Here is a 22818-nt window from a genome sequence, read left to right as displayed (position 1 = left end):
GCAAGACTTAACTCCTGGAATGATATGGTACTCTGTTGCCTTCAATACAAGACAAACATTTTCAATTTAAGATTGCAGGAAGAGGTAGCAATGAGTAAAATAGTCCTGCCTTCCCATCTGTGGGAGCTAAGAATTAAAAACATGGTCTACAGAAACTGCTGTTCCCATAGCCCTCAGCTGGGAGTCCGAACTGGATCACACAGATTCTGAAGATTGCTCTACATTTCTCAAGTGTTTGAATACGACCCACTTATTGCACAGACACCTCTCATATCAGGCTAAAATGCACTGACCCAGGCTAGGAACAAGATTTTGGAAAGCTGAATGCCAAGCAAAACAGAAGGTTGGCTCTCTTATGGACTTTCTGTTTCTTTCCTGGAGTCTCTACTAAAGGTCAGCTACAGTTACCACAGAATAAACAGAAATGAATGCATTGAGGCTGATGAAGAATCCACTGTCTGCCTAAACTGGCCAAACACTGGAGAAAAAGAGGAGAAAAAGAATACAGAGTAATCAAAGAGAGGGACAGAAAATGTGTTCAATCTGTCTTGTTTTCCAAAGAACAAAGCATTATAACTACTGCATTTTTCTAATAAATCTAATGACATATACAGATAAAAACTGCAAACATTAGGGAACGCCTTCCTACCTTCTTAGCTATGCACAGAGTTCGGAGGCCATCACGTGCATAGCAGTCCAAATGTTTCTGTGTTTTGTCTTTTATTCTTTTCATTCTCCTCTCTGCATTAGTGTCAGCTGTGAAATACAAGGAAAAGATTCCATATGTTAAGCACAGACCATTTCAGACTTAATGACCTAAGGGTGGACATTAATGAAAACAGGACTTCATTGTAACAGCAATTCCCTTCAAAGTGGCTGTGGGTCACATAAACGAAAAGCTCAGTAAGGTTCCTTGTTTCCTTTAAGATTACATTACTTGCTTTTTGTTTGTTTGCTTTTTTAATGTTATAGCACTCTTGCTGACAAGCTAAAATACCATGGTCAGCTCCTTATGACAGTATTACTGCAGAGTACACAATCCACATGGGTTAGCATCATCAGTGAATTTTAATTAGCCCATTCCATATTCTCAGCACTCCTCAGGTTAAATAAGTACCTCAGTTCTGATCTGCAAGGATAACACCATGGAGAGCTTGTTCTTTTTTTATACTCCTGATGCCTAGATATAATATTTCATGCAAAAAAGGGTACTGCAGACTTCTTATGCCTCTGTGTAGGAGACACAACAGAAATAGCTCTTTGGCTAATTACCTTTGCCAGGGTCTTCCAACAAGTCCATTATAACAGAGTCAGCTCCTTTTGTGTAGACAATAATCTCCTTGGTCAGAGGGTGTCTCACCACTACAGACATCCTTTTCCTTACTGAATCAAATCCCAAAGTGTAGAGAATATCAAAAGTTAGAAGTGTGCCCTGTGGCAACCGTACGGTCACCTGTTCGGGAGTCCGGGACACTAAAGTAAAACTGTATGCCTGGGCGGCATAGACAAGTGCTGCCTCATCTGGGCTCTCAGCCTCATAACAAAAGTCTGTTGGCAAAGTACCATGAGTAACGGACTGAAAAACCTCATCCAAGGAAGCACTGCCAATATCTCTGCTGCTCTTGTCCTGGAGCCCAGCGCCCCTACTGCTGTCACAGTAGCCGTCATCATTGTCACAGCAATCCAGCGTAGCAAGATGCTCCTCGGTGTTCTTTGCACTGAAGCTAGCTCCTAGGTCTGAACTAGACTGAGAAGATGAAAAAGACTGGCTAAGGCTTACTAGTTTCAGCCGCTGAAATATCTGATGAATCTTCTCCAGGGTGATTCCTGAAGGTTTTATTGGTGGTGGGACTGTAACCTAGAAATATGAGAAAATCTTGGTTTACCATGGTTAAAAATAAACAAATGTGAGCTACAGCATGATTTCCAAAACCGCAACATATTTGTTTGCATCTAAATGACATTAATAAAAAAGAGCTGCAATGTTTTTTTTTCTGTTTAACTGTGTTAGGGGAAATCAGTAGAGGAGTCATTTGTGAAGTGACATCCAAATTTGATGGTGATTTGTGTCTCTGCCTCTGAAGTAGAGATGGAATCAAGGCTCTTGTAATTCTGTTAATGGCCTGAGAGATAAGAGAAAACCCAGTACATTCAGCATATTTATTACAGTAAATGTAATATTAAATCTAAAAGGGAAAGTGCAGATAGCATGGTAGTCATAGCTATCCATCAAACATAAAGAGCCTTGTTGGGTAGGGGTGTACATCGGTAGTGAGACGGTACACACTACACAAAAGGTAAAAGAACTAGAGAAGAGTGCCCCAAATAACCATTGCTCAGGTTTCACTGAACACCGTTCTACGTCATTAAATGCAAGCATAATCAATTTCCCTTGAATACTTAATCAAAGTTAGATTACCCTTTGTCTTGGCTCAGTAGTTGTGGAGACCACGACTGTATTGCAGATAGCAAGGGCAAGAAAAAAGTCAGTGAGAGAGGTGGCAGTTTTCATATGTATAAAAGGAGAGATGTTTTCAGTCCGCAGTGCAGCTTCCCTCACTCTCCTCAGCAGCCTGCTATCCGGAGTCACATCCTTCTCCTGGAAGAGAAGTTACTTAAGGAGAATTATTTGCATTTACAGCTATCACCAAGGAAGAGCTCTCAGCTTGGTAGTTTTTTGCTCTCTCTTACTCAGTTCACACCTAGAACTATGTAAGATAAATGTCTTTTTACTGAATATCTAGGGAAAAAGGATGGATTTTTAAAGGCTGCATAACTAATTAGATTATTGGGAGGAAATACTCCTTAAAATAGAAGGAAGTTTCAGAATTGTATTTCTTCTGAGATCTATCCCAAGAATAGTCTATAATATGACCCCCAATTTTGAAACTGCTGACTAATGAATTAAAGGGCATCCCAAATGGAAATGCATTTGGGATCTTCTGTCTCAGTGGGGGAGTGGGGATTTTATTTCAACAGAGAATGCAGCTGGCTTATGGCTTGCTTACAACACAGCTTTGTTTCCTGAGTCACCTGAAAGAGAAGTTGTCTCAAATTGTTCTTCCTAAGTTTTACAACAAATAAATGAACGCACACATAATTCATTTGTTCCTGAAATGGTGTTGTAATTTTATCACCACACTGTCTATAATCAAACCTAAATTCACAAACCAAACTACTTAACAATGTCACTTATCTACAATTCAATCTCATGTAGGGCTGTGGGAATATTACTTTTAATGGAAACTTTGTGTTAGCAGAGTGTGGTTTGGATTTAATTTAGGGCCTTATTTAACTACAGCTTCCCAAGTTAGAGACACCTCCTTGTGAGCCAAGACTTTTGGATCTGTTCTTTAAGGAACTGACAGAGTGATTTAGCTGCTTTCTAGTTCATCTCAGCTATTACCCTCTTCTTCTTCAATCTGGCACAGTTTTCTTGAGTTCCCTAAATATGCAGCAGCAATCAATCAACCACCTTTATGGCTGTGTGGTGCTGAGCTGAATGGTACATTGTTAACTCCCGCTTGCAAACATGAATACTGGTTCTTAAATTGTCCTAATAATTGAAAATAAATCTATTGCTCATTTTGTTGAAGCACAGAACTCAGCTGAAATCCAAATATAAAGCAAGATAATGCACTTTCTCTGCTACAGGAAATTCTGTTTCAGTGCTTTCATGCTTTTTCTTTTATATTTGGGGAAATATTTAAGTACAGATACAGTCCCTCCTCTCGAAAATTGATATGTACCAGGGAATGGCCTGTTTCTAAAGTATCTGCTCAGGTCTCTTGGAAGGAATCAGAAGCTGAAAAGTTAAAATGGTTGTTCTCTAGAAACCCTTTAACAGCATCATAATACAACAGACAACGGGTAGCTGTCCGCTGCCTGTTATGTTGGGGATTACATTCAGTTCTAAATGTTGATGATTAGAAATCCTGTTTGCCCACCTATTCTTACAATTTGCACACGCACTGCCACAGTTAGAATGAACTTCACAAACCACAAATCCGTACACATAGATCTCAGCCTCTCCTAATCCTATCCTTTTTTTTTTTTTTTTTTTTTTGCATCTATATCCTCAACATCTGCCTCTAACTCATGCCAAAAACAGCAGTGTGGAAGCACAGATTCTAATTTCAATTGAAACATTCTCAATTTTTTTCTCTGGAAAAATGAAAAATTGTGAAGTCAATTGTGACCCCAGGATAAAATTTTCAAAAACAAAATATTACAAAACCCAATTTTTATCAGAGAAGCCTCCTTCATTTTTCTATTCAGAGAAAGCAGGGCTGACTTGAATTTCCCTACGTCCACCCTTATGAAATGTCAGCAGGTAAAAGAATTCAGACAAACAGATCTGTTCAGTGATTAGCCTAAACAACGTAAAACCAAATGAACAAAACAGAAAATGAAACAGAGCAGTGTCAGTGATGATGATCAATTAAATTTACCACGCTTTCAATGACAGTAATCATGTTAGTAAAGTGCTGAAGTTATAAAATGGCTAGTACCATTCAATTGTTAAGATTTCCCCATTAGTTTGATAGCATTTCTTCTATTTAATGGCACTAAAAACCTGATGGCAATAGAATTGAAATCTCCATGAAACGATTCTAATAGCAGGGCACTCTTTATTGGAACCATTAAATCTAGAAAGAAATGTGCTGTCAAGATCTTAATTCACAAGGACATTTAAAGGTAGATAGAGTAAATGCTAATGTTTTATTCTGTTCCAAATTTTATCATAATTTTGTATTTTTCTTACTCTTTTAATGTTCCCTGAAGTCTTTCTGTCAACCATAGCTCTGTGGTTTATAGTACACTATTATTCCCACTGAGAAGTTGCAGCAGCCACAACGAATCACACGAATAAAGTAAACAAGCACTGTTTCTTTTTGAGGTACCCAAAGAAGCCAGTAACGGGGCCAATGACATCTTCAAGCCTCTAAAGTGAGGTGGTGTCCTCTGCTTTGGCTGAAGGCTGTCACTTCAGAGGGCCAGACAGGCAAGATAAGAACCAGCTTCCATTTTCACAAGAGATATGAAAGAACAGGTGAGTCTGTTCTTTTCCCAATTGCATTAGACAGTTTATATATGGACTCGTCCTTCTCCCTCCAGAGTTCTCATAAATGTTTATGAAATGAATAAATCAGTCACTGCATTTGTTTCTCTCAGACTCCTTCAGGGCTTTCTGAAGTCTACACCATTCTTCTGTCCTTTCCATTCCACATAAAACTTAAGACATACACAGACATTATGCATTTTTTATGATATCAGTATAATACTGCAGACATGACAACACTTCTCAACTACAGAATTTTGGAATAGCTTGAGTTTGGATACGAACAGATCTGCCCAGCTAAAAGGTTGACTCCTATTTTTTTTTTATTTTTTATTTACTTCTAGAGATAGTAAGAGATACAGCTGCTAACAACAAATTAGGAATTCGCTTTTCCATTGCCCAAGACCTTCCCACTGAACAGACTTTGCCACTGAATTTTACAGGGCTGTATGTAGACGTGGGATTCATTTTATCTTATGAACTTCATAAACAATATGCAATGAGGCTCCATAAACTGTCATGGACCACAAGTACTACAGACGGAAATATTGGAAAGGGAAAAAAAGAAGAAAAGTCATAGGATTTAGATTCCACATAATAACTGTGCTATATTTCCTCCAGGAAAGACAAGCAATGCTGTTTAGTTATTCTTCCAGGATCTGCAGTCTCCAGTTTAATTAACTTTATCAAATGCCATGAAATACCCATCATCCTCATCTTGAGCTCAGAGATGCACTGAGATGAACAAGTTAATTGATAAGAGATTCTCAGATTTCAGCAAAACTTCAAAACTTGTCAAGCAGAGAACACTCTCACAAACAGGCAGGCTGAAATACATTGTGTAGCTGTAGAGCTTCCCAATCACAGAGCTGCTCAGAATACCAAGACAAAGTCTCAGACATACTGATGTGCAGGCACAATCAACTGCCTCTGTGCAAATGCCCTTAAAATACTACGTGCAACCTGGTTATCACTGATCCACATAAGGCTGATTAACAATAAGCAAATTTTGTGATCGTTGCATAGATAATCTTCCTTAAGTTGTTTGCATATACATTTTTAACATTAGTATGTGATCATTCTTTGGCTGTCATAGCTATTTTCCAATTAAACTCTTTGCATTTTGCAGGATGTTATCACATTAACAACCTTCTTCTTTAAAAATGTTTTTCTTGGCAACAGTTACGATATGCAGGTGCTCACAGCAGATGCTATACTAGCCTTCACCCAAAAACACTGTGTTCTCTCAGCAGAGCAAAGTTCTTCAATTTTCCTATTACCTGAGGCTACCAATTTCCATGAGAAGCTTCCAAATGGTCGGCACATCAACCTTTGAAAATTTGGCATTTGTTAAGAAAAAAGGCCAAAAACAACAAATCATACAATCCCAGCTACTGGCCTTTGGACTTTGCACTGCAAAGAAGAGCAAGGTTTTACCTTTACTTGCATTTTGTTGATAGGAAGAATCTGAGCCTCATGATTTCATAGTGAGAACATCATTTGACAACTATTGACTACCACTGAATTCTTTGCTGCTTGTAGTTAAACAGAAACATTCATCCATAAGGACTCTGCAAGCCTTAAGTTCAATGAGTTAAATAGCAATATTTCACTCACACATTCAAAGACAGATTTTTAATAAGAAACTTTGACTGAGATGCTTTCAAATCCACAATACTGTCTGTATAACCAGAGGATCCAAGATGCTCCAGCTGTTCTTAGTGATGTGCAAATGCATCAGAGGACAGGAAACAGAGACATAGAAAATGTTATGATCCCCATTTTACAATGAGGGAATTGGCTTTGTTAAAAAAAAAAAAAGACATTACTGTAAACCATCTGAAGGATATCAACATACAGCACAGTCTCTAGGCAATACCTAAGTGTCTACATTTTTATTGCATCTTCATATTTCTCACAGAGTTTAGCTGATGTCTCCAGATAGACTGACAGCAGCAAAGGCCAGTAATTCCCAGGACAGTAGCTTAACCTCTCTCTATAAAGCAAATATTTGATACTAGTTCCTCAGATATTGCTTTTAAAATGGAAAAAAAAAAAAAAAAAAAAAAAAACCCACAAAACAAAACCCACCTGAAAACAGCAACAACATAAAAAGGCCAAAAGCAAAACAACAATAAGCAAACAAACCAACCAACCAACCATGGCAGTTTATATCTGGAAGAAACTGAAAAAGTCTGGCAGAAAAAAATATCTTGGAGGAAATTTATCTGGCAAGGAATTCCTTTATCACACTGACATATAAAGGAAACAGACACAGAGAGGTTCTCAATATTCCTCGAGGACTGGGTTGGAAAATGTAAGCACAATTGACAGACCTACCATATTCCAAGAACAGGAGGAACACTGACTAAAATCTACTTCTACATGACAGAGGAATTGAGCGAGACAAGTAGGATCTTAAAATGAACTTAAAACTACATTTAAAAAAAAAAATCAACACTCAAAACTGTTGCCAAGAACAACAGTGGCAGAAAATGAAGTTCTGAGAATTCTATATTTACTGGAATTTCTGAAAATCAAGATTTTGAAAGGTTTTCCAGGAGTTTAGTCTTAATTGGAGTTCTAATTTTGAAAGTGTTTGACCTTCTCCTGGAGTCTATAAAAGCTCTGTCTGAAATGCCCCTAAAAAAACTTCCAAGAAGACAGGCCTTAATTAGGTTGTGTTAGATTTGGAGAAGTTTAAGATCTGAAATTCAGAGGAGTCTAAGGCTTTCCTGTTGTCTTGAAGAAATGCGACATTTATCTTTTGACACACACTCAAACTCTCAGAACTGCTCTGCGGAGCGCAGCTTTTGCATTTAGCATGCACAGCTCAGGGATTTTCTAAACGTGGCTTAGCAGGGACAGTATGTTGCATTGCTGATAGCAGAAGTAGTTCGTAGCTTTTTGAGATTTGTGCAAATTCAAGCTCAATCCTATAACCTTTTTACCACCATTATCCCCCAGGAGGACCTGTACCCCCCATTTCTTTGCTTCTTCCTTCCCTTAGTTCTACCAGGGCTAGGATTTCTCCTGTCTCCTTTTCAGCTCCCCACCATAAAATGCAACAGAAAGGAGAAATCCTTAAAGACATGCCAACTCAATCTGCTTGTACTCACAATGGTACTGCTGAAAGCCACTTGAGATTGGTTGCTATCACGACGACCAAGTGATCTGCTCCTTGTATGCCCCTGAAAATGAGCCCTAGCACTCTGGGACCTCCTTAAAGGTCTCATGGTCCTCTGATAAGTGGCCGGTCTTTCAATATTCATTGGAGGAAGTGTGAAGTGCTGAAGTTTTGCAAAGTCCTCATCTTCTAAGTCCAACTCCTTGTGTGTTTCCAGGCGCTTGGCTGTAAACAGAAAACAAAACCATACCTCTTACACTATTGTTGGCATAGCTCAGGAGAAATTCCTGGGTTAGTTACAAAACCCATGAAATAAACCAACCCAAAGCTAAAACAACTCTGAAGTCTTAACCAGAAAAACCTCATTATCCACTTCAGCTTCTGGCAACTCCCTCTCTGCAATGCTTATTATTGCAAGAAAACAAAAATGCACTTCAAAGTGATCAGTCATTTTTAAGGAGGTCGCCTAACATTAGGTCTATTTAGATGCACTTTGCAGTTGGCTGGAACTGGTTAATGAAATATGGTAATTCACAAATTTGCTAATGCTCTCAGTCACAGTGCACTGGCAGCTGCTTCCAGCTTAATAAAATCCTTTGCACAACGTAGGGAGAGAAAGTAGCAACCGAGGAGGGGTCTGAGTCAAAAGTTCAGATTCAGTGCTGAATGCCAAGAGACTTCAGATACAGCCTGAAGCCAGAGTTGACTCTAGGTGAAGATGAGCCTTCGTTCATATCACACTACGGTAATTACTTCTGGATCCATTGAGCTTGATTACTAACTAATCTCAGTTTGTGAGTCTATGAAAGATTGGCTGGCACTTCTTAAGAAATGAAGAAGTAAATGTTCTCTTTTCACTCTCAAGTGCAATGCAGGGAACGAAAAAAAACCCTTCCCAATCTAACTTCCAAATAATTTAAAAATTTCAGGAGTCTCCATAACAGGATTCCCTCACAAAAAGGATACAAAACCACTGACCCGGACAGAAGGCTCAGTAGGCTGAAATATAAATATTTAAATTATTAAGATTTAGTAGCTCAGAGAAAAAAAGCAAGTGTAGAAAAGTCTCTCTTACCATTTTCCTGATGTGAAAACTCATGTCCATCCACAGTACAGCGTCGGAATACCATTTTGTTTTCTGTTAGAGTCCCAGTTTTGTCTGAGAAAATATACTGGATTTGCCCAAGATCTTCAGTAATATTTAGGGCTCGGCACTGTATGGGCAGATCTGCTTCTTCATCATACAGGTCAAGGTCATTGTGTATTAAGAAGACTTGGCCCAACTTGACTAACTCAATGGACACATAAAGAGAAATGGGGATCAAAACCTGAAAGAGATGAAAATCTCAGTGAGAACCAACCCAAAAGATGAGTCTGTCAGAGAATGCTCTTACAAAAACACATTTTCTGGACCAAAGTACGCTGCTCTTACCCTGCTGGAACTCAGAAATGATACACTAGCACAAACTACCTCTTGGTGAAAACTTGTTTAACAAGCAATGCCCTTACATGCAACACTTCCCATCCAATAACTTCCCCACCATGAAATAATTCTGAATTCATAAGATGCACAAATATTCTGTTTCAGTAATGAAGAATAAGCCCCTAAGGAATCTAAGCAGCTCAAAAAGTTCTCTTCTTATTTCATTCATATCAAAGAAATCCTGTCCACTTTAATCTCAGCAGATCTCAGTCTCAAGAAACCTGAAAAGTAAATGCGATTTTCCCCCATCCTATAAATTGTTCTTTCTCAATTAGGCTTAATCAGACCCAGATATATGAGCACCTTACTTTTAATTTAGCTTCTTTCCTAAACCTGCAGAACCTTACCTAGTTATTACTCCCTGCAGGCGAAAACTGCAGATTTTGTTTCACTGTTTTCTTGAGACATTAATTGGCATTTCCATTTAGAAATGGTGAGCGTGGGCATAAGAAAAAAAACAAACACCAAACAACTGATATTTGGATGTAAGCATTCTCTATAATGCTATCCTAGAGACTCTGGAGCTGTTCAGGGATAGAATACCTGTCTTTCCTATATATATCCCTGTGAGGTTTCATAAGCAACAAAGAAAAATTTGTGTCCCAAGGGGAAAAAAAAAAGATAGTGCATTCCCCACTTTGATGATTTCAAACACTCTTTGCAACATTTCCAAATACAATTAAGAAAGTAGTGCACAATCTATTCGTTGATATTAATTTTTTTTTATTATTACTGATTGTAGTCGGTTTTTAATACCTTCTTTCTTGAAGGTAATAGAGAAGCTTTGTCTTTTACCTGCAACAAGATTATCATAGTCAAGAACATGTAGAAGCCAGAAAGAACCGGAGACAGAAAATTGCCATTCTCATCTGGGACATCATAAGGTGGGTGTTCTGGGAAGCTTCCAGACCAAATGCCATGCCCTGTAGGAATGATATACAATATTGAAACACACTGAGTAGGATGGTGACTGATAAAGCTTCTGATATGGACTGCAGTGCTAATTAAGAAGAACATTTCCAAATCAAGTACCCAAGCAGCGCTGCAAATCCGCTGAAGAATGTAAAATGCGCAGAACTTTGTAGCACATGCACGTAGCAGACATGCTGGGCATGGCTATTTTTTCTCCACCTGTCCTTCAGCTGGTTTCTCCCATGGCCCCTATGTCTGTGTAGGTCTCTTCTCACTCTATCTTTTGTCATGGGAGGATTCCATCTCTGCCACCAAGCTTTAAAAATCCTCAGCACTGAAGGCTCCTATTCCTCTTTCTAACAGAAAGATGTATCATTGTCTCTGTGTAGACAATCTGAAATCTTCATAATTACATGCTAACATTAAATTAAAAATTAATTCAGGCAGCTGGTTTTTACATTTTCTCAGCTCCCTACCAGTTAACTCACACCCCCAAATTGCACTACTGCAGCAAAGTCTCTGGTTCAGGACTTACCAACATTCCATCATGATTTCTTTACCACCTTTCATATTGCCATTACAGACATAAATTTAATACAGAGTCAGAAGCTTGACATGTAGCCAGCACAAATGACTTAGTTTCCGCACATTGTCATTGCTCTAGATGCCCTTTTCCTGCCAAAATCCCCTATTAGTCCACTTTGCGCATCCAGTTCTGATAAAACTTCTATTAGCACCAATTAAGCAAGCGGCCGTTTTAGAGCATCTGCCTACTAAAATCCTGCCAAAGGAATTAAAATTATTTCAGCAATATTTTCTGGCTGCCAGAGACTTCGATCACAACTGAGGAAGCACAGCTATGGTGTTCAACTCATTTCTTCCCCCTCTTTTTTCACTGTGCGCAAGGAAAATACTGATGGATTCACCAGTACTGTTTCTTCCAGGGGCCCTGCATTCAGACAAGGTTGCAAAAATACTCATGGTAGAGCAATGGGATCTTTTGAACAGATGAAAGCTGATATACTTGCTCCTGCTTTACATGTTTCACTTAAACTATGAATATTTTAAAGTCTTTCTGCTTTTTCTTTTTCTTTCTTTCTTTTTTTTTTTTTTAACCTGAGCATATAAATTGTTTTTTAAACGTTGATTTTTTTTTTCTCATCTGAGACCACTTCAAACCTTAAGTTAAAGGACTTTATTACTCAAGGGCTCCTACACACCAGACAAAGACAAGTCTCTAAATCGACATGACAGCAGCCAGGGAACAATGAAAATGAAGTCTCTCTCTCTCCCGCGCACAGAGCTCAGTTGTCAAACTGAAATCCCATTTCTGTGCCAAGAAAGCCCACTGCAACGTGAAGCAGCAAAATTAAAAAAGTGATTAAGTCAGTTCTATTGTTCATCTTTTTGGATGGTCTTTACTTCTAACAGTGTTACAGTGATGACTGACTGGTGGGTCACATAGCAGGGCTCTGGGGAAGATTCAGGAAAGCTTGACAGGGCCACATGATTTGACTTTGTCTCTACAAAACTAAATCAGAGCAGTAGCACTAAGCAAGTTATCACTGAGATTAAATCGATTAAAAAGAAAAGGGGCTTTGAACACAAAATTCTCATGGGAGCCTCTGTTATCTCCTAAAAGCAGTGACCCACTCAAAGCTTAGCAGGCTTAAAATCTGGCCCTTCTCCTCGGGGTTAGGAGATCCATTAATACTGACCTGCCAGGGACAGACTGCAATCAGAGCAATAGGGCAAGTGGGTGCTTCTGTGCAATGAAAGTGAAGCCTTTGAGATCATCACTCAAACAAACCAGAGTCAGTTGTGGCGTTCAAGAAGGGAGGCCCCTATAAACATGCAATGTTCCTACCTAAGCAATTGATCCATCTCAGCCTGTGCCAAAAAGTCCTTTGAGAAGAAGACCACTTTAGAGATTGTGAACCAAATGAATTACCTATGTGCAGCTCATGGGTTGCTAAAGTCACCATGAAGGTATTTAGGGAAAATATTATAGAAATGAAGGTAAAGCTGCATCATTATATTTTGTAGTCATACAAGGAACAAGCACTGATGAAAGTCAATGGATGTCATTTTCTACAGCATGGAGGAATTCAATGACATGCTTTTGCTTCATACACACTTCCATGGCAGATGCTGTTGCGCCACAGTGCCCCTCTGCTTCCGTCTGTTGCACGGCAGCAAAATGTAACAGAATACAGGTGGGAAGGTTCAACCTTTGCTGTCATTTCATCAACATCTGTCTCTGACATCATGAGCCAACATGATAAAATAGGATGCATGACTTCCAGAGCAGCAGTCTTAAGTACTGATTCCTATGCATTAACTCAACAGCTTTCACTTGCTTGCTTTACACATATTTTATTATAGAGGAGATGGATCTTATCTGAAATATTTATAGCCATGGCTGAGTTTCCTTCCATCTGAGTGGCTCAGATTTGCCATTTTAATTTGTACATTGTAAGACCAAAGAGTCCAAAAGCCTGAGGCCTTCAGCTCTAGATCCGATCTCACTTGTCTCTGTAAGATCAGTTTTAATCATCACGTAGAAAATAGAAATCAAACAAAAGATTTTTGTCAGTGCTTCATACCTATAGATCCAACAAGACACATCGTGAACAGGAGTCCCACACACAAGAAAATATCCACATTCATCCGTCGCTCTATCTTGCTGCGCTTGTAGCGAGGACCATTGTTATTCAGCATGGCCTTGGTTTCATGACCTTCAAAACACAAATGGATATCGTCATGTTTACATAACATTTTGTAGTTTTTTTTTCTAAAAAAAACATTTCACAAAGTGGGAGTGGGATGCTCATGCCTAATATTAATTCATCTCCAGCTTCATCGAGGAATTTTATTGCCCATTTTCTCATTTGACTGAATGTTAGAATATATGAGACACTAAATCGAGGTAGGGGTTTACAGAAGAGCTCAATTACATTTTCAGCTTTAAGCTGTCACATACATTTTACTTTCTCAAAGAGAGCAGGTTCAACAGGAACACAAGGATTGTACCAATATTCGAAACACTTGAGATTCAGAAGCACAGATATGCTTCTACATAGCAGCTACATAAACAGCTAAATCTCCTGGAGAATGGAAGGAAAAGGAATAATAATATTACATTTTGGAATTTTATAGTCAACAAGATTAGCTGCTATACTGGTTCCTGGAACCAACATTTGAAAAATATTGAAAATATTATTCATTAGCTATTTGGAAGCCACTAGACACATTTCATGTATTAACTTAAATACAATCCAACATGTCAGGTCCAGCAGTGAAAGACACTAATGTTATTTACTTTTTCATCATGTGGATGTAAAGTGCTAACAAAACAGCAGGGCAAGAATGAAAAAAAGCCCACTAAACCCTAAGAACATACTGAATTAAAATTGAGCTGGAATACTTGTAATGAGAAAAGAGTTCTGTAAGAAGCCAACAAGCAGAATTTGCTTTTTCTATATTATTAATATCATCTAAACCATGGCTCCACAAATGGAATACCTGGATTCCATCTGTTCCAATCTGCTATATTAAATTGTATATTTTATTCTTATTTCTATAATAAAAAATAAAGGGCATGCAGCCTTGTATTTGCATTGTTGTTTATATGTGTGTTTAGTGTGTGAGAAGTACTGTTCGCCCATCTATCTTCTGGCATTTTCTAGAGAAGTGATTTGAACCAAAAGCTAGAAGTAAGGAGTGATTTAATCACTACTATTGGATTCACTCCAGGTTTACATCAAAGATTATTAACTGAGGGAGAGAGCAAGGGAGAAAATTACTCTCCAGCCTTATGTTCAGGACATTCACTAAAAGCAGGGACATTCCAATGAATATGTAATTTCTACAAAACCCAAAGCTATGTTGGCGGGGACCAACTCACACCACCAATGCTCCTTCCTTTTCAGCACATCAGTATGCACACAAGTCAGCTAAGTCAGGGCACTCCTTGTGAAGTAGGGGGTGTGAGTTCACTCACGTTCAGCCTTTCTTTCTGTGAACAAATGCTTTTACCCCTGAGTTACACAGAAAATGAGAGCACTACAGCCTGCACTTGCGTTCTTCCAGCAGCTCTGTAAATCTTGTTTCTCACTTTTCTTTTTATGTCAGGCTTAATGGAATATTTTGTGTTGGGAAAAAAAACCAACAACAAACAATAACAAATAAACCCAACAATGAACACCTCTGGACAAAGCCTTTTAGTCCCCCAAAAAGATCCCTCAGGGAAATGTCAATGGATTTATGCAATGAAATTGGACGAGCTCTAATTCCAAATTTCACCTCTCTCATTCCCCTCCATTTCAGCTGCCCAACAGGAAAAGGAATTTTCCCAACACCTCTATTAAGGATATAAGTCTGCAAGATATGAAATATCAGAAATAATTAGAATAAACTACATATATGTTTGTTTTTTCTCCTAGAATCCTCACAGACTTATATGCTGTATAACCCAGCACCTCACCTATCACACTCCAATACATTATCGCTCAATTTCTGGATGCTAACGGCCTCATTTAAGACTTGTTTCCATTCTGGTACTTTATTACTGGAAAAGCATTTTTAATTCTTGATGCTATCCCTATCACAGTAGGAAAACTGTATTGGCCGTGGCTCTGCAATGTTGTTTTGGTGCATTAGCGCTATTGCTTTATGTAGAACGCTTGGGTAGCCATGAAAGGTGAAACTCTACTTGGGTCAGATAAGAACTGCACAGGCTAAACAATCACTTTAAGTGATGGCTCCGCGCTTCACAAAGCATCCATTAGAAAGTAAGATTGAGCAGTAATAGGGTTATAAAAATGGAGAATGTGCCATGTTACAATGTGGCTGATTTTGGATGTTCAGAAAAGGTCACAGACCATGATTAAAAGCCACAATATAATCAATGTCAAAGAAACCTAGAAATGAAGCTGGTTACTGGCTCAAGTGAGTCTAATTTTAGAAGAGAAAGAATAAGCCTTTATTCTGACATGAACAAAAAGATATCAGTGGGAAATTGAATTGAAGTCTTACTCAGACCAATGACACCACTTCTTGGCAATCATTAAAACTCCAACCTTTGCAGCTGGCAGCTTAAGCAACATTTAACACAGGCCCACATTATGATCTTTGCTGTTGGTGAAAGGAGCATACTAGAAAACAGCTAGAGAATGAAAATGGAAATCCTAACAGGAGAAGGTAAGATATGGACCTCTTAAAGCAGGTCCGTGATGGCCATGAAAATGAACAGAGTGCTCAAACACCTCTTCTGTAAAGAGCAGCTGTGAGAGTTGGCATTGTTAAGATTGAAGAAGGCTCAAGGGAGACTTCTAATATATAAAGGGGCCTTAGTAACAGACAGAAAGAGAGTTTCCCTCATGGAAAAAGACGGTGGATTTAGATTGAATAAAAGGAAGATTTTAAAATTTTTTTTTAACAGGGATTGGAACAGATTTCCCAGAAAAGCTGTAGATACTTCATCCCTGTCAGTGTTTACAGCCAGGCTGGATGGGACGTTGAGCATCCTGATCTAGGGAAAGATTTGCCTAATCATTGGGCAGGGAGGGTCAGAGCATATGATCCTTAAAGGTCTCTTCTAAATCTGACTATTCTATAATTCTGTGAAACTACTTCAATTCTATTGGAAATAATTCCCATAGAGATTTTTATATAGTAGTTCCAAAAAACAGGTGATTGTTTTGGAATTCTCCTATGCCTGCCTCTCCTCTCTTGGTCTGGTAGGCACTACTCTTCCTGGTGCTGTTTACAAAGACAGGTGTCGAAAGACCAACAAAGTGAAAGCTGTGGAAATACATGGGAGTTGTAGCCATTTAGAATCCTCTTCTACAGCAGTGAAATAAAATGGCCAGTTATCAGATAAAATATTCTGGATTGTGGAAGGGAATCTAAGGTGAATAACTCTTGAAAAAATGGTGATTTTTATTCTCTCTTAGGTGGCTCAGCCTTGAACCCTTCTGATGCTGGTCAGACATACGTCAACTGACATGACTCTTCCAGAAAGATAATAACAAATAATGAGATTAATCATCGTATTTAAACTAACTATTTTCATCAGCAAGTAAAGAGGCCATAGGGAGGGAAGTTGATACACTGTTTATGAAGAGGAAGTGGGCACAGATGTCAAAATCAGCGATAAATCTCTCTTGCTGAATAAAAGCAGTGGTAACACTGAAGGTAAAAGAAGCTGAGAAGATGAGCTGACCCACTGTTGAACCTGGACTGCTGCATTTCATCTGGACACTGACACTGCCTGGTGCGGTTCATGTATCTACTGCACAAAATGCACAATCGCAGAGACACGCTCTGTCTATGTCAGCATGTAATGGATCTTCAGCTGCAATGGTTTCTGCCCTGAGGAGCCATTGAGATCCCTTTTAGGGCAGCAGTGAAGATTTTATGACCAATGAAATTAGCATTATAATCAGAGGTGCAGAGCTGAGAATTAAACTAACCTTATCAAATTTATCTGGTCTGGATATCTTTGCATAAATGTAGCAAGATATTTGACACACAGGTATACTGCCACTTATCAGAGAACGAGTGGACTCTTTAGCTTTAGAGATGCGTGGATATCACCTTTACTTCAAAAGGTGATGCACTCTTCCCACTGAACTACCAGTTCTTAAAACTAAATGTCAAATTATGGTGCAAGGTTAGACTACTCATGTTTACTTAAGGATATTTACAGGGAAATTCTGTGTTTAGCGAGATAGAATGTACTTCTTACCTGCATATATAACAATTCCTATTGCGACTTCAGTGTTTCTGATTGTACATCCACGAAGCAGAAGGCTTTCGATGTTAAAACCAATCCGTTCATGATTTGGCTGTTCCCTGGGAAAATAAAAAGAAGACAAAGTAAATAAAGCAACGCCTTTTTCTGTTCTGATAAACCTCAAACAGGTTTTTTTGTTGTTGTTGTTGTTTGTTTGTTTGTTTTTTGTGTTCACGTCCAATTCAAGTTGAAATCAAGAAGCTGTGAGGAGCCCAATTTACTCGTGCTTCACTCAGCTTCAGTAAAGGCTCCAGTAAGAAGTCAGAGAAAATTCGAATAACCACCAGAGGGCTTCTCATCTTTGTGAACCTCAGCTCCCTCGTGGAGTGCCTGGGCTGACGCTTTCTCCCTCACCCACACTGCATGGAAGATTTTTCACCCTGGCTGAGGATGTCCCATCACACATCTGCTCCTTCTGCTAGTAGAACAGACAGGTGAAAACTTACTGAAAATTGTAAGGTCAATACACCACCACGCAGGCAATTGGTTACTTGCCTCTGAAAATGAAAACTATTTTTGCACAGTTTTCTGTTATGAATTTGTGTAGGCTCTTCCTGAAATCTTTACCAAAGCTGAGATTTTTCTGCTTGAACTGGTTTTATTATTTAAATACCAGCATAAGATAAGAGCTCTTCCAGAATGTGTATATTTTATGACTCTGTACTGGATATTTGGTATTGCATTTACTAGCAGTGTTACCTAAATGAGGGGCAAGGTTCAGTGCTATTTAGGGCTATGTGCAATCCTACGTCTGTTTGCAGCTGCTCATGATAACATGACATCAAGGGAGAGGAGTAAAAAGGTTTGGACACCAAATAGCTAGAAGATGGCAAAATAATGGCTTTGATCAAAGACCCTGCAGAGGAAGACCATAAGGCAGTTCTGGCTTGCAGTGTTAAAAAAGGAGAAGGTCACTGTTATATGTTGGAGTGCAGGTGTGTTATTTCCAAAGCAGCTTCAGATTACAGATCTTCACTTGTCTTCACTGGCATTTGAACATAATGGGAGTTATCACAGAGTATTTTCTGTATATAAAGCCCAGGCTTCTGTGCAGTGAGATTTAAGTATCTCATATATGAAGTTATGTTAGTTAATAACCTTTAATTCAAATGTCTTTGTTAGCACATTTTAAAAAGTAACACCAGAACACCCCTATCCTGGGGAGCTAGCTTCAGTCTCAGTGAAATCACCTAGCAGAAGGCCTCCTGCATCCCCTTTCAGCAGCATTTGCTGTGGCCAGGGCACACCAGGCAGATATCACTAAGTTTGTGCTTATCATTTTTAACAGAGACAGTTCTTCTGAGCTGCTACAATTTTACATCAAGGAGATGGACATTCAATAAGGGCTCTTGGAGAAAAAGCATAAGCTGGCTAGCACTGCAAGGGTGCGCACCTCTTGGAGCAGCACTATAAGCTGATCATACCTTGCTTTGCTGAAAGTCCAATTTTTGTTTCAATACTACTCAAAGTCATTCGGGTTTAGAAAACACCTCAGACAAAAGTAGACTAAAGAAGAGAACTCCACTGTTAGTAAATTATTTTCCACAGAATTCTTTCATCTGCCCTTGTAGCAAGGAGAGAAAGGCAGTAATTCCCTGCTGCACCAAGCAGGTGGGATGATAGGCGTTTCCAAAAGAAATTTCTGCTATAGATTTTCAACAGAGATTTAAAGATGTTGAAGCCAGTCCTGAACCCTACGGGTGTGTTTTTGTGTGTTTTCTTGTGACATATTTCTTACACTTACACAATCTCAGTGTTCTTGTGCTGTATTATAGCAAACTAATTGGAAGGATTGCTTCAAATCACATGATACCTAGTGGTCCACTAAGCCAGCAACCAATACAGACTTGACCTATTTTAACTTGTTAAGATATCACAGAGGAGGGAAAACAGCATTGCTATTAGAGGTATAGTTCTAAAGCACATACATTCTCAAAACCAGGTTAGGAATGATGAGGACTAATGGACAAGAATCTGCTGGTTTACTCAAGTTCCAGGTTCAACATTCTCACTGCATCACTGGAAAGACATTAACTGCTAGTTTAGCTACCAGTAAACTTTTAAACACTATTCTAATGCATTGGTTTCATTTAGAGTTCTGGTGCTTGCTTGTGTTTTTCAGCTGTAAGAAAAAATTAGGTTTCTATGTCAGATCCTGGATACCTTTTCCCTGTGGCCATAAATATGAAGAAATAAGAACAATGCAGATGGATATCTTTAAACATTAGAAAAGATTTACATAGAAAATCTAGCCTGGCCTAACCCTCAGGTCAAACACAAATGCACTCATGTCAGAATTCTGATAAGAGCTGAAGCCTTGTGAGAACAATTTTATATAAAACAATTGTGAATTCAATGGCAAGCCTTGGTCCTTTGCCTTAAAGCCCAAATTCCAGTCTGCATAATCTATTAACTTCTGAGTCCAGGAATAGATAATAGTAATGCCCACCAATTTCTGCAAAGCATGTTGCTTCCATCCATATCCCCACCAAGTGAAGCATTAAAGCTGAGATAGACAGTGCACTTATGGATAACAAATACTTACATGTACCCTTTGAATTTATTGAGATCATTATTAGGCAATTCACAGATGATGGTATTTTGGAAAAATTCTGGTTCAAATGAAGTATTCTGCAAGAGGAAACACAGGGAATGAGTGTCAAATCCAGAGTAATTGAAATGCTAAACACAAAAGCAGCTAAATACCCAATGCCATGTCAGCACCAACAGATAAACTTTACTTACGGAAACATAACACAGTGTCAGAGGTAAAAGTAATGGGCTTGGTAAACCCACCTCACCAAAAAGCAAGGGTTTGGAAAAAATAAATGTTTAGATCAGGTTCATAGCTTGCCTGCAATTTTTTACCTTCTCTCTAAGGTAAATTCAGACACAGAAGTACAGCCAAGGCTGGAAACTGCCAACAGTTTTCATCTTTAATTTCTCAAATATCACACAAATCAATTCTCGTTTTATTTATTTTTTATTTTTATCAATACAGATCTGTTTGACCATAAGCAAATTTGAGCGCGCAAAATAATGTAATTCATTGTATAATCAAAAGGGCATTGTCATGGTATAGCAGAGCTGAGACTTTCCTTGGCTGGATTATCAGCTAGCTAAACTAAATTTTAAAAAAATGCTGTGAATTGGATCGTACAATAGGGATGCTACTTAGTGGCAGCACCTGCCTTCATTTAAGGTAAACGTAACAGATTTTTATAATTCTTTATTAAATAACAACACTCCTCAGACAAAACCAAGATCAAACGAAAATAATTGCAATATTAATATGGATTTTGAAATATATTCGAAAAGTTGTTTTAGCAGCCAGGAGTACATGAGAATAAAATGAGAGACCATACCTTTAAATAATTTGAATACATTCAAATATGACTAAAATAAAGACTAACAGTAAAACAAGGAAACAAACAAAAGATCTACCCAAAAGGAAGGGAAGTGAAACCGCCCGAAGTGCTGGGAGAGACAAAACAAGATGGAGCTCCCTGGGCTAAGTATGTCCTGAATTAGAGCTTGGAGCTGAATCAAGACACACACTTTTGCTTTATTTTCCCCTTATTCAAGGGAAAAGGCTTGCTTTTCGGGCTCTTTGAAGCAGTCTGGAAAGCCAGCTGCATGAAAGGTGCATGTCTGCCATAACCTCTTTTCCTCAACTGAAAAGATACTGAAGACTTTGATTTTAGATTAAGAATATGTAATAAAAATGGGATGTGAGAAACATGAAAGAGAATAATTACTGCTGTGAGATAAAAACCAAAAGAACTGCAACCCACTTGAATCCAAACTCCTCTCATTAGGAAATTCAGGGCTGGAAATCAGATCTGCTGCTGGGCTTCCATATCTTCTTCTAAAGCAAGAGAGACTTCCAGAAGTCACATTCCTTTGGAAACTGAAAATCCTGAGAATCTCCCACTGGAATTCATCACAGCTTTGCCAGACTGTGAGAATTCCTCGCGATGACAGTGTCCCAGGTCTCGCTTTCCTCTCTCTTGTTCTTTTTCTGAGCAATACATACATTCTATTTTGTATATATATATGTTTAAAATCTAAGTACAAGCAAGCTGAGAATCTGATCTAAAAAATAAATTTTGGAGGAAAAATACCTAGATGAATTCAGCCTGGAGAAGAGAAGGCTTTTTAAAAGGGGATTAGAAACAGGAGGGGAATCAAGTTTTTACAAGGGTAGATAGTGATAGGACAAGGGGAAACGCTTCTAAGCTCAAAAAGTGAAGGTTTAGATTGGATATCAGAGGGAAGCTGTTCACAGAGAGAGTGGTGAGGTGCTGACACAGGCTGCCCGGAGAGGCTGTGGATGCCCCATCCCTCGAGGTGTTCAAGACCAGGTTGGATGGAGTCCTGGGCAGCCTGGTCTAGTACCAGATCTGCAGGTTGGTGGCCCTGCCTGTGGCAGCGGGGTTGGAACTTGATGATCCTTAAGGTCCCTTCCATCTCAAGCCATTCTATGATTCTATGAATATTGGGGCAGTTTGTATAACATTTGTCTCACGAGTGAATATTTTTAGACTCTCTTATAAGAACCCTGTGGAATCTTGCCCATCTCATGAAACTCAAGAGTAAAACTGTACATTATCATTACCCTAGAAACATTTGTGCAACAGGAGAACAGCAAGATGCAAGTGGAGCTTAGAGGCTCATTACTACCTAATAGGTTCATAGCTAGAAAAGGGGCAGAGAAGGATGAATCCTCTCCCCCAACCCTCTCAGTAAATAAATAAATAGATAGAGAGTTATTTTGATGACAAGAGTTTTACAGTTGAAAATTCACGTCAGAAAGTGGCTTACAAGAAGAAAAAGTTTCCTTCGTCTCAGTATTTTAAAGGTAGGGGAATTCAGTATTCCAAAGCATTCCCTAAACCAAAGAACTAACCCCAGTTCATTCTCTCCTCCTTAAAGAGTCACATTTTATAGCTGCACTTAAATCTGGGAAGTTTTATGGAGCACTTAAATCGCAAGATTAAACAAAGCTCCAAGAACAAGGAACACGTTGCAGACAGGAAGACTAACACCAGCTCGTATGATACGTAGAACATTATTATTTTTTTTTTAATTAACATGCTATTTACACTAATAATCTTAAATAACAATGTAATAGAGATGATTATTTAAGCTCTGACCTTCCTGAACACTGCGGTCATCACGGTCAGAACTTCATTCCACACTGCTTACGTAACAAGACTTCCTAAGTGTAAAGGCTTCTGTGCATGTGGTGTATCTACCTAACAACTCAAAGACTAAACAAAATGATCATGCTCAGTCTGAAGGATAACTCAATGCCCAAGTATTTTCTGATTTGAAAGCAGACTTCTCCACTGCCCTTCATGGCTAGAGCTGCAGAGCAGTCAGACTACTGCTCAGAGCAGTCCTTGGCTGCATGGGCTGCGGTTTCATAGACT

General features: G+C 38.8%; 1 protein-coding gene across 2 annotated transcripts in view; it reads right to left on the bottom strand.

Moving 5' to 3' along the window:
- The window catches only part of ATP10B (ATPase phospholipid transporting 10B (putative)), a 153983-nt gene that overhangs the window by 17045 nt on the left and 114120 nt on the right, over window positions 1-22818 (bottom strand). For both annotated transcript variants that reach the window (XM_025154911.3, XM_004944808.5), the window contains 9 exons: window positions 19929-20014; window positions 17336-17442; window positions 13191-13322; window positions 10468-10595; window positions 9265-9517; window positions 8182-8414; window positions 2420-2599; window positions 1273-1858; window positions 650-756 (listed from right to left, as the gene is read on the bottom strand). In XM_025154911.3, coding sequence (XP_025010679.2) covers window positions 650-756; window positions 1273-1858; window positions 2420-2599; window positions 8182-8414; window positions 9265-9517; window positions 10468-10595; window positions 13191-13322; window positions 17336-17442; window positions 19929-20014 — 1812 coding nt within the window. The remainder of the gene's footprint in view (window positions 1-649; window positions 757-1272; window positions 1859-2419; window positions 2600-8181; window positions 8415-9264; window positions 9518-10467; window positions 10596-13190; window positions 13323-17335; window positions 17443-19928; window positions 20015-22818) is intronic.

Source organism: Gallus gallus, chromosome 13 (assembly GCF_016699485.2).
Source record: "Gallus gallus isolate bGalGal1 chromosome 13, bGalGal1.mat.broiler.GRCg7b, whole genome shotgun sequence".
Classification (NCBI taxonomy): Eukaryota; Metazoa; Chordata; class Aves; order Galliformes; family Phasianidae; genus Gallus; species Gallus gallus.
Note: the sequence above shows the minus strand (reverse complement) of the source record. Positions and strands in the feature narration are given on the sequence as shown.